At 42.4% G+C, this 12,442-nt stretch overlaps 1 protein-coding gene and 1 non-coding gene across 7 annotated transcripts in view; both read right to left on the bottom strand.

The window, feature by feature from the left end:
- Window positions 1–5,327: 5,327 nt before the first annotated feature.
- Window positions 5,328–12,442, bottom strand: part of LOC118420690 (serine/threonine-protein phosphatase 1 regulatory subunit 10-like) — a 23,193-nt gene continuing 16,078 nt past the window's right edge. For 4 of the 6 annotated variants that reach the window (XM_035827588.1, XM_035827585.1, XM_035827590.1 and 1 more), the window contains 10 exons: window positions 12,062–12,214; window positions 11,572–11,687; window positions 10,965–11,092; window positions 10,155–10,230; window positions 9,193–9,480; window positions 8,535–8,582; window positions 8,072–8,207; window positions 7,524–7,652; window positions 6,824–7,018; window positions 5,328–6,435 (listed from right to left, as the gene is read on the bottom strand). In XM_035827588.1, the coding sequence (XP_035683481.1) occupies window positions 6,317–6,435; window positions 6,824–7,018; window positions 7,524–7,652; window positions 8,072–8,207; window positions 8,535–8,582; window positions 9,193–9,480; window positions 10,155–10,230; window positions 10,965–11,092; window positions 11,572–11,687; window positions 12,062–12,214 (1,388 nt within the window). In that variant the 3' untranslated portion in view covers window positions 5,328–6,316. The remainder of the gene's footprint in view (window positions 6,436–6,823; window positions 7,019–7,523; window positions 7,653–8,071; window positions 8,208–8,534; window positions 8,583–9,192; window positions 9,481–10,154; window positions 10,231–10,964; window positions 11,093–11,571; window positions 11,688–12,061; window positions 12,215–12,442) is intronic. The other 2 variants (XM_035827586.1, XM_035827587.1) reach the window with 2 other exon arrangements.
- Window positions 9,869–9,943, bottom strand: LOC118422103. The gene has a single exon (XR_004831879.1). It is a non-coding gene; the product is annotated as a small nucleolar RNA SNORD24 (small nucleolar RNA).

Genomic DNA, 12,442 nt, shown 5'->3' with positions numbered 1-12,442 from the left:
GTTTTTTTGAGGTTGCGGTATTATGGCACCTGGTGGAATTATGATAGTCGATGTTAAGTCCTCTGGGCCGAAACTGAAAGCATACCCCAAGGCAAAATACCTGGTATTCTGCGTCATTTCTGATCTAGCCAATACGCGCTGGCCACAAATTTCAAAATTGACAGGTTCATGTTGGTTGACAGTTAAATGTTGTTTAAGTTCTTAGCATATTATTTACATTAAACGAATTTTAAAACAACTTGATAAATCTCAGGTAAAAATAAAACAGATTTCAGTGTGACAACTTGACCTTTGAAACGTCAGTAAACGCAGACATCCGGCACACCCCCGGGACCATTACAATTTACCAACCTATGTTTATAATGGATATCATTTCATTGATTCCTGCTGAAAATAATACATGGAGTTCAACAAACGCGAATGAAGATATTTCAGAAAAAAACACAAGTGCTAAGTGCATTGCAGTTGTAGAGATGAAAATGATACACTCACGAGTGTATTTTCCGACTGTTAAATCACGTATAGCGATGAGACCACAACTTCTGATATGAACCCCTGCATAAATATTCAAGCCGACGCCACGCTCTAGACATTGTCATTGTGCTGAATTCAACTCCCGACTCGTGTACGACTCAAAGCAGACCAAGGGCGACATATTGCCGACCATGCTGCGACTGTGTGACCGTCTTGCGACCGCAGACCGACAATATCGGGAAGGAGACAGTCTTAACCCTATTCAGACCGGGGGGGGGCTTTTGAGGCCCGCGCTAACTTCGATGTCCTATAACGCCAGAACGGCTTACGCTAGAGTCACCAAATTTGGTGAGTTTTCCTAAAATATTGTTGGCAACAATTTTACGAAGTTTGACAAATTTTCCATTTTTTCTTGTTGCCATGGCAACCGTTTGTTGACAGGCAGTTTTGCCAAAAATCACTATTTTTGATTCTAACTATGTATTTTTCACATTTATTTGCTATATTACTGCAATTTTGTTACATAAATAAAATCTTATATTATTCAGCATATCTTTCATAATTATATATGCATAAATTATGCTAATTTGATGACGTCATCAGCCCAAAATCCAAGATGGCGGACCGAATGGCCAGATCAAGAATAACAAGCTAATTATCCCTTAAAATTTGTAACTACCTTGTATTTTTTCATCAAAAACCATCTAAATGAATGAATTTAGTCTATTTCCATTGCCCTTTGTGATTATTTGTTGCAAAAAAAGTATTTTTAAAAATTCAAGGTGATGGATATAATATGGCGGAGCCCAACTCGTATCTTAGACGTACATGACGTCATTTTATGACGTCATATTGACGTCATTGATGTTGCTATTGGCAACGCAAGTCGTAATAAACATAATTATTCTGTTATCTGCACTTGTTGTTACATTTTTGCAGCATAACTTGAAGTTTTCTGAGAATACCCATTTTTCATGGGTTTGGCCAATGTAATCAAATTGATGACGTCATAATTACGTCATCTTACGTCAACGTAACGTCAAACGTCAAACACTTGTTAGATATTATGTCGAAATCATGTCCTGAAAATTTGGTGGCCCTACGGCACGTCGTTCAAGAGTTATAGGACTTAGAAGTGGAGGGCCTCAAAAGCCCCCCCCCGGTCCAGGGATGACCAAAAAAGCCCGGTCTGAATAGGGTTAAAGCTGAATTCACGTACGCAGGTCTGCTCAAACAAACGACGGAAGGCGGAGCCAAAGAGCTTGAAGCCGCCGCATTGAAAGGTATGGGCGACGTGTACCTACACAGGGGGAGTACAAGTAGGAATGGCAGCGACTTCACGAAAGCTACAGCCCTGTATAATTCCGCTCTCGTGCGTTGCAAGGACCCAGACAACACCCAGAGTCTTTTACATCGCATCAAACGTACGGAGAAGGTTTTCCTGAAGAAAGTTGGCAGAATCATGGAAGCCATGCCGTCCACAGTACAATCAGATCTCACTCACAAGGCTCAGCTTCAGAACATCAGGTCGGAATGTGAAACCCGCTTACAAGAGATAAAGAATCAGTGTAGCTACGACCAAGGGGATCGGGAGAGTGAGGAAACCCTAGCGGCAGAGAGAAGAAGGGCAGTTGCGGTAAGACGACTTTACCACGATACCACCATTAAGATAAAGCAGTTTATTTCTGACCTCTTGCAGGAATGTTTTAAAGTGTTCGGCGACCCACCGTGCCCATATGCCGTTATCGGTTTGGGTTCCATGGCAAGGGAAGAAATGACTCCATTTTCTGATTTCGAATTCGCCATTCTCGTCGATGAAGGTAAAACAGAAAATGTTCAGTACTTCAGAGTGGTGACTCATCTTCTCCATCTTAAGATCCTCAATCTTCAAGAAACTATTCTACCCGCCATGGCGATCAGATCTTTAAACAACTTTGATTCGGGGGATCCCTCGGATAACTGGTTTTACGACTCAGTGATGCCCCAAGGATTTGCCTTTGACGGTGCCATGCCGTGGGCCTGTAAAACACCCATAGGCAGGGGACCATATAAAAACAAACCGGCTCTAGAGTATATTAAGACTCCCGCCGAAATGGCGGCGCTCCAGAAAGAAGAGGATGATCATGTGGCGGATGTACTGCGTAAAGTGTGTCTTATAACTGGTGATCAACGCCTTGTGAGCGAGTATGAACAATTGGTGAACCAGTATCTAGATTCACCCTCTCCTGTAAAAGGTCTCGCTGTACGCACGGAAAGGGCCCTTCGCACTCTGTGTACCGACATGGAAACATTCAACATCCACAGGATACCAAGAAGGGGGGAACCGTTCAACGTGAAAAAGTTTGTGTACCGCCTGGCCAGTTTGGCGGTTGACAGTCTGGGGCTGCTGATTGGTTCGGACGAGAAGACCGCTGCCGCCATTTTGTCGGAGATGACCAATCATACGATAATGCACGAAGTCAACGGTCACCACCTGCAGGTGGCTGCTGCGATAGCTGACGAAACGCGCATGCGCACGTACATTGCCAACGGTGGTCAGAAGGAACTAGCTTCCTTTTGGCCTACGTCACCCGTTAGCGACTACGCAGGCGCTCCGATTTTCCGTGACATCGAACCAGGAGCCATGCATCGGTTTTTCAAGACGACATTCGCCCTGCAGTTTTTCTTGACTACTTCAGTTGACCAACAGAGATTGAAAGAGTTCGAAACTATCCACAGGCCGGGTGCTGTATACTTCACGAAGGAACGGGCGCTCTCATTCGTTTCTAATTTATTCCACAAGCTACGGAAATCAGAGCTTTACGTAGATAAACCGTCGATTCAAGCCGTGGTACACAGTATACTCCAAGAAAATGCAGAGGCAGAAAACTGTTACAGAGTAGCAATGGCGCAGCCCAACGACACGATGTCAAAATGCAGGATAGCACTTGACTTCGCAGGTGCACTTCTGTTCAACGGGAAACGGAGTGAAGCAATAGACGTGTTGAATGATGTCGTGAATACCCTTGAGATCTTCCTCAAAACGTCTTCTCCTGAAGTCTCGGATGTTCTTTCTGTGCGAGGGGAGCTATTCCGAGCATGGCGTAAACTGATAGAAGTTCATTCAACAACAGGAAATGTGTCAGCTGTCAATAATGTGATGAAAACTTACGATGAACTTTCGCCAATTCTGGCTCTCCACGATAAGGTAGACCACTGCTATGTCGATCTCCTCTGTGAAATTGCACAGCATTACGGTCGTATAGGGAAGCACAAGCTTGGCCGTAAGTATCTGCATCTTGCTAAAACAGATACAGATAGAATGACTGCAATGGCGGAAGGACGCGAGTCGTCCACTCTCGCCAGGTGCATGCTTAACATCGGGTTCACTGCACTGCGATTGGAAGAACAGGGGACTGCCATGCAGTTCTTAAAGGAGTCGCTAGAGGTATACAGTCGCCTCTACGGATCGGATAGTCAAGCGACCGAAGTCACTGCTGCAAAACTGGCACTCGCACGAGCGTGCAGAGAGCAGGCTATGATAGACGAATCCAGAAGCACACTGAAGAAGGTCTTCCATTGGTTTAAAGCCACACCGTATTTCACAGACATAGAATGGTGGTGGAAGGCATTGGATCATCAAGAAGCAGAAGTCTCAAGTTTGGCGGAGAGTCTTGAAGAGATGAAGCTAGAGATAGAAGACGGGAGCTCCCGAGTCGATGCCGTGGCCTTGGCGAGGTTCATCTGCCTGTACGCGCAGTTACTCAACAAGCAACGACGGTACGACGACTTGGACGCGTTCTTGGCGGAGGCACTGCCGAAACTTGAGACGTGTCGGTTTACAGGCCAGATCGACTCCTTGGAATGTCTCTGTCGTAAGGCTGAACCGTATATACTAATAACCGAGATGCCGGTCAAGAGACAACAGCCATTGCAGATAGTACAACACCTCCGATTGGCTATCCGTCATCTGAAATCGTGCAAACACACCGACGCCAGCCGTTGGTCAGATCACATCGGTTTGCTTTACCGTTTGTCAATATTACAACGTGACACTGGAGACGTTAAAGCTGCATTGAACACAGCCTTTCTCGGGCTCGCCCAGCTCAAAGATCGTAGCGACCGTACCTCTATTGAGCCTGGACGGGAAGACGCTTTCCTGCTATCTTTTGTAGGAGAGGTCTTCGCAAGTCTGAACGAAATTCAGGAGGCTATAAACGTCTGGGAGGTGGAGCTTCAGATACGAACATCTCTGAGAGAGTCCGGAGTGCAAGTAGGGCTGGTTCACTACGAACTCGGTGTCTGTTATCAAGTTATTGACACTAAGAAAGCGATTGAACACCTGGAGAAGGGACTCGATGTCTTGAACAAAATTCCGACGTCTTTCCAGCCCGACCAAGGCCCGGAGATAGACAATCGTGCTGAGTCGAAAGCACGTGTACACGTTCCCGATTTAGTAGCTCGTTCAAACGAACTTCTTAGTAAGCTTTGTTATAAAGAAATTAAAAACTCTGCCAGTGTTTAAGTGTACGATTAAGAGCCCTTGTCACACATGGCAGTAGGCTTATTGTACTCTCTTCGTCTTGAATTGGATTCCTTTGTTCAAAGACTGTTTAGTTACATTGATGATGATTACATTGAGTAGACTAGATATAATCTAAGGCAGAGGCCATCATTTCTATCTTCATGTTTTCCACTATTTGTACTTGAAATAAGTGTATATCGTATGTCATTCTAATACAGGACCTTCCGACGTTCCTTTAACGCTGGAAGACTCTGCGTGGGAGTGTCGCACATTCTCTCCTTTTCTGTATTAAATAATTACTTAGTGCATGTATATCTATTAGTTATACAAGGGGCAAATTCTCATGAGCTTGGATACGAAAGTTTATTACATAATTATCTGGAGCGATTGCATGCTCGATACATGTATGTACAGCACAAGCATAGGATGTCACATTGTGCAGAATGGCTCTGGTGTGTTATGTATAGTATAGTAGAGCACTGATTCAGTGCCATAAGCAATTGCAGCTTTAAATGTAATGCTAACTTCTAGACACTATTAATAACAACTGACTACACAGAAAGGAGTACAGATATTAGTGTCATTGCAACATACAAATTGGAGAGAGAATTTGCAAACAAGCACGACTGATAATTGTTCTTTTGTAATACTATTGTACATTTTGTTCTGGATACTCATTAATGATTCGCAAGTGCTGCAAAAAAAAATAATAACGTGTATCGTGTAAGCACGTATTCATGTCAAGATTCATTTGTATTTTGTTGATTCAAAAGCACCTGGATCGGTTTCGAAAGAAAAGATGGATTCACAGCAACATTTATATATAATATATATACATGTACATACATATTTATCATGTGGGCATGGTGACAATGTGGACTTGGCATAAATACTGTATATTTACATTCTGTTGGGACTGCATTTCAGACATTACAGCATCACACCGACGGTGTTACTGTTAAACACAAACTAGCTCTCTTACGTGGATGTTCGTACAAAAATACAGATTGCAATTTGTTTGCCTTTCTAAGTATTACTTTTGTTACAATACAGCAAAAGAATTTTGCAGCCAAAACCTGGCCCTATGTAGCTTCTCCTCAAGGCCCTTAGTGTCCTTCAATCTTTGCAAGTAAATTTAGTATCCGTAAAAACAAAAATAACCTGGCAAACAATAATGTATACATACAAAATTTTCTTGGCAATTCTTTTTGAATGTGGTATGCATACTATTATACTTAAAGAGAAAGAACAACACTATGAATTATTATCAATTTATGGAAATCATGAGAAGAATTTGATGAGAATTGATTAGTATTTGCGTAGGAGGGAGGGCATCTGTTAATGAGGGGGGAGAGGGGGACCGTTGACACCTGGATGGTAGAAGGTGCAGCTGCCCTCAAATCTGCAGCCGGTTTGAGACATGAAGTGGCGGCATACTGGCATGTGGGATCTGTCACCTGCAGGGGAACCAACAAGGCAAAAATAGTGGTCAAAAACCCTCTTCTATGATATTTAACATTTCCACAGTATAACATACTAGCACATAACATTGTACAACATACTGCTATGTAACACTGTATGACATACTACTTTATAGCAAACAGTTTTTGGGTGATATTGTAATTCTTACAATGTAGGTGATGGTTTTATTTTTTGATGTATTTGCAATAATTTTGTGTTTACACTACTATAAAGAATAAATTACCTTTGAATCAAGATAGATCGGCAACATTTATGTCTCCATTGCATATCTATTAGTGTCTTCTAAGGCAACAGTACTATGATTAAGAAACCTCAAGAGTGATAACTAGTGGATCTTTAGAAAGTTAGTTGTTATGGATTTACCTCTGCCTCGACCCCTCCCTCTACCCTGGAATGGTCTGCCCCGCATTGGCCCCCTGGGTGGCCCCCTTGGGCCAGGCCACTGTGGCCCTGGGCCAGGGGGGTGCATCATGGGGGGAGGTCCTCTGTTTGGCGGCCCCCCTTGGAATGGTGGAGGTCCCCCGTCAGGACCAAATGGTGGTGGGCCATTCTGGTTTCCTGCAACATGGCAAACAGTTCAAGTCAGTTTCACTTGAAACAAACAGTTGCAAATGGTTTTGGAATGTTTGATGTGTTAGCCATAACTTTACATAAGTTGAAACAATTTAGATAAAGTCAAGAGCATTCAACTTTATTCAGCATCCATGTTGGATGTTTCACCCTGAAATCCCAATGATACTGTAAATGCAGAAATTTTCGCGGTGGTTTTATGTTTGGAGTTTTCATGTTGCCAATTCACCGCAAACTTAAAACCACCAATTCACCACAAACTTAAAACCACCACGAACATTTTTCCATAGCAGTAAGAGGAGACAACAGTGCATGGTGCTACCACAAACTTAAAAACTCCTCAAGACAGTCCTTTTTCCCACTACCAAGACATTGAATCCCGGCGAACTTAACTGCATTTATGTTGTTTAAGCCTCCTTGAAAAATAAATACAAAATATGAAATGTCGTTGTTTCAAGATTCTGATAGGGAGTATTAATAGCAGTATTTGTACCTGGAAAAGGGCCAGGCCCCATCTGCGGCCCCCCTGGTCCCATTGGCCCCTGGTGGTCAAACGGACCTCCTCGCGGCATGCCATTACCCATGGGGCCTGGCTGTCCGTCCATTGGCATCTGGTGCATACCTGGGTAAAAAAAGATAGCAATGTATGATATACAAATTATACATACATATTACCCATATCCTTGTCATCAAAGACACAACTTTGCTAAAAGCGGAGATCCCATTACAAGCATTTATGGAGTATCAACAAACAATAGAGATGTATCAAGCATGGTTTAGACAAGAACTGTTGATAAGTTAGGGACCTTCACCATTGACAAATTATCCACAATGCATCTTACTGCACATGCAAAGTCATAACTATTGACAGGCTTATACAATAGAAGCCATTTGCCAGCATATTTCGTGCAATTAACCGGATGGTGCAATAATGCGAAGTTATCTAGCTAGACCACACAGGTTTGGGATTCAGTGCATTTAAGTGTGCGGTTATCCGTTGTACAATTAACTAGCTTCTACTGTACTTGTAGGGAACCTTACCTGGCCCTTGTGGACCACCTGGTGGCCCCATCCCTGCTGGACCCCCCTGTACTTTGTTGAGGATGTCCTTTAGCTGGGTGGTTAACAGTTCTGGGTCCTGGTTAGGGCTCTGGTCAGCAGGTGGGTGTTCTCCTCCCTGTCATGGAAAACAAATGATTATCATAATAAGTACTGATACATTTTGCAGATATATTCTAATGATGATGTGAATAGCGATAAAAAAATACAAGGAATTAATTACTCTTGTGGTTTTTAATATATTTAAAGAAAAGAGAATAAAAAGGTGACAGTGCACAATGGGCATAATATGACACTTTACATAATGAGATTAGCATAATCTTCCTTTCCCCGTCTAAACTTCGGTAGAATCCTGGCTAAAGCTACCTTAGTAGGTATCTCCCAAACACTTCAACTTGTGTGGAACCTGAGTAACACCTGATACTAACACCTGGCTAAAGCTAACCTGTCTACAGCTGATGTGGATCCTCAATAACTTCTGTATTACTGGAGCCTTCACATGAAAAAGAAAGCCAAAGTAACACGTTTCATTTCAGGTCCTTACACTTTGTTTGAACATGATGAAAAGCAGATAACTATAGTATGCTACAAAGCTACTGTTGTACAATGATTGGCTAATTAGAATTTGCCAACATCAATATCTGTGCCCTTGACATCTTACTGGTACAGAAAAGTCATGTACAGGTACGGTACAGGTCCAGAGGATCAGATCTAGGTCTGGAACCTGAAGCTAACTGTTTGTAAATGGGCAACACTCAATGATCCATTTCACTACAAAGGATTCTGTTTGGTGGAGTATCCTGTCTTCACGTAATCAATGCTAACTGCCTCTGCTAAGTTAGACCAAGTTAAACTGTAGAAACTGATTAAAATGACAAAAATGACTTTCCTCTACATGTAGTTCGCTCCTGAACTATCTTGGACCAACAAGCCTCAAAACATGTGAACGCCTGCCGCCGTAGTGCCAGTATAATCTGTTCATTTTCTAATCGGTCCAACATCCAGTCCTCTAGTCTGGTCTGTTTTTTTCAGGACCAATCTAACAAGAAAAAAACAGTAGCCTCCCCCTAAATGTGATATTTGCTAGTGGAAAAGTTACTCACCATGAGTGAGGATAACAAGTTGAAGCCTGGGTTGGCCTGTGAAGTCTGAGGTTGGGGCTGTGACTGTGATGTTGGTGTTTGTTTCTTCTGCATGGACTGCATGAGATTAGCCAGGGCAGGGGGCAGGTTAACCCCAGCCAGGGGGTTCATACCCCCCTGGTCTGGCAACATCTGATGCTGTTGTTGTTGTTGATGTTGTTGAGGGGGCGGTCTCTGAAGCATTTCCTCCTCCTCTGCTGTGGGTTGGAATGGGGGTGGCTCGAAGAAATCCACTTCTGGCACCATTTCCTGTGTAGGAAAAAATATTTCATTTGGTTTCAAGTACTTTGAATGTCAGAGCAGGTCAGATCTTTCACTGTCTAGTACGCATGCGTAAGTCAGAACGTGGTCTTGACACAGGTGCTCAACCAGTATACGCATGTTTGTGCATGAATCTTTCCCTTAGTAAAGAGGACAAAAGGCTGATTAACAATCAATAATTATTCATTTCTTTCACAGGGAATGAATTCCACAGTAGGACAGGGAAGGTTTCTGCAGCACCTGGAAACAATTCTGTGACTCAAAACACATATTTTGAGAGGGGATGCACTGCGAAAAGTGTAGAACTGAAACCCCAGCAACAATTGAAGATGTAAAGTAGTAGCTTGCCAGGATAACAGTAAAAGTTTCTCCTTTGTGCCTCAGAGATCTTGGTGGTTGAGGTTGATATCAGTGAGCATCAACTAGCAAATATTGGCTTTCATCATAGGCACAAAGATCTGTAAACTACTTCAAACCAACTGGCATTAAGCAAGATGGTTTTAACATGGAAAAAAGCATTGACCACTCTTGATTGACACACAAAGTAACTAGTTTAACTTTCTTGTAATTCAGATGGAAGGTCACTGAGAGTGTGTTCACACCAGTTCTGTCTAGTTATGCTAGTTTTGCAGAGGAAACAACGTGGTACAAAGATTTCTTACCTCATCCAGCGGTATGATCTTGGGTTCTTCCCGTGTATAGGGCTCAGGGTCAGGCTCATGAGGACTGTCTGGAAGACTGGGAAGAAAGTAAGACTCCTGTTGAGTACACTTGTAGACATCCTTTTAAGACATAGACCTTGTATTTTCCTAACATTGTGATAATCTATTCTTTTACCAACTGCAGATGCTGCAACAAGAGTCTGGGTACTTTTGTGCAATGAAATCTGTGGATATTTGACATACTGTAAATGCATTTAAATTCGCGGGGATTTAATTTCGCGGTAGCGGGAAAAAGGACTTTTTGCGGTGGATTTAAGTTTGCGGTTACACCATAGACTGCAATCTAATACCACAATAGAAAAATGTTCGCGGTGGTTTTAATTTCGCGGTAAAGTGGTCACCGCGAAAACTGCGAACATTAATCCATCGCGAACATTTCTGCATTTACAGTAGTTTAATTTTTGTGGTTTTTACTGTGATTTCTCCACCACAAACTCAAGACAATGCGAAAATGCATTTCAAATGTATTGTACTACAGAGTTGATTCAATCTCTACAAAAAGTTACAACACCGAACTTATAGTACATTGTTTTCAGCACTTTTAGTCCCAAAGCCTATTCTATCCTTATTTCAGCACCTCAATACATGTACTACAGACCTTTGAATGATGAATGTCTGTGTTTCCATATGTATGAAACCTGGACGATTATAGCCTTAGCTTAGGGGGCTGAAGGGTACCACCATAAACAAAGCGAAACAAAACCTCTACAGCACAATTAACAACAATAAAGCCATGAAGTAAATCCTTACCTAGACTTAGAGAAGAACAGTTCTTGCAGCACACACTGTTCCCGCTCCTTCTGGATGTCTCTCTGTAGACTCTGGTAGCCAAAGTCTACAGTGGATGGGGGGATGTCTATCCTTGGTGGAGGCTTCCACTGGGGGACAGACATTTCAAATAATGATTACCAATACAAACTTAACTGAACCAATGGGATAATGGTTTTGTTTTGGCTTCCTGACTCAGTGTTATTATTTTCTATTTTGTTATTCTGTTCTGTTCGTACAACCCTCAACAGTTCCACACCAGCAAGATCAGACTGTAAGGCTTGATCCACTCACAACCGGATGGACTCTTTTCTACAAGTGTGATGGGATCTTGAGTGAGTTTAAGGCACCTGAATGAATGAACTTTGTTGCTCGACAAGATGCAATCTATGGCAGCAATTTCTAGAAACAGTACTATTAAGCTACATATACATGTCCCATCTGAAAGGACGTTCCTAATAGAAGCTAGGTATTTTTGAATACTGATATTTTCATAAGCAATGTGTAGTTCCTTTTCTGCTTACACAAACAGGCTACATCAGCAGGCTTGAGAAGCATTGTAACCAAATCTAAGACATGTCAGACTTACTCCTTTCTTCTCTATCATTTCATCTGCACTGAGTCTCTTGGCAGTCTCCATGGCCTGTCTCTCCAGTAACATCTCCCTGTGGGCAGCCTCCTGGAAGTTCTGCACGTTCACATTGGCTGTGGGGGGAAGAATTCCTACATCAATCCACTGATCAACCAATCAAAAACATTCTACTGAAATGGATAATAATGCATTGAAATATAATGCTTGTTACAAAATCATTACAGGGAATCAATATATTCAGTTCTTTTACTAGCATTTACAGCCTTTACATTGATATACTAACAAAAGCAAAAGTAGGGAGCAAAATTTGACATCTTTTGTGTATGGTCAAATTGCCAAAGAAGACCACTTTGGGGACCTATAAAGTTTGGTCTTTGTAAATAAGTGGTCACTATAGACCGGGCTCTTAATGCTTATACCAATGGAATATATTATCTCAACATTGGCCAGGTGGTCCTTATGTAGAGCTAGTTGAACATGTACAGACCTCTCTCAGATTCATCCATCTCGAAATAGAACACCTCCTTTATGGCATCATCCACGGCCCATTTGACAGACTTTTTCCTCCTGTTCTTTCTCCTGGCTGAGACGAGGATGCTCCCTCCTTTGTATGGCTCGGGGGGCTCCAGATCTTCTTCTGCTGTAAAACACAATTCAACTGCTTGTTACTCCTGAGTGCTACTCAGTTTCCTATGACATTGATAAAATCTACCAAACATTAATCCTTCCATCACTCACTCACTCACTCACTCACTCACTCAACCCAATCACTCACTCATATTTGTACAGTCACTTATACTCTCCCTTCCACACTTCCTCATTGACTTTTACTTTCACTCACTTTCTTGGCCATTGTTGATCACCAGAC

This window comes from Branchiostoma floridae, chromosome 8 (genome assembly GCF_000003815.2).
Source record: "Branchiostoma floridae strain S238N-H82 chromosome 8, Bfl_VNyyK, whole genome shotgun sequence".
NCBI classification, from domain to species: Eukaryota; Metazoa; Chordata; class Leptocardii; order Amphioxiformes; family Branchiostomatidae; genus Branchiostoma; species Branchiostoma floridae.
The sequence above is the reverse complement of the archived record's forward strand: the minus strand, read 5'-3'. Positions and strand labels throughout refer to the sequence as shown.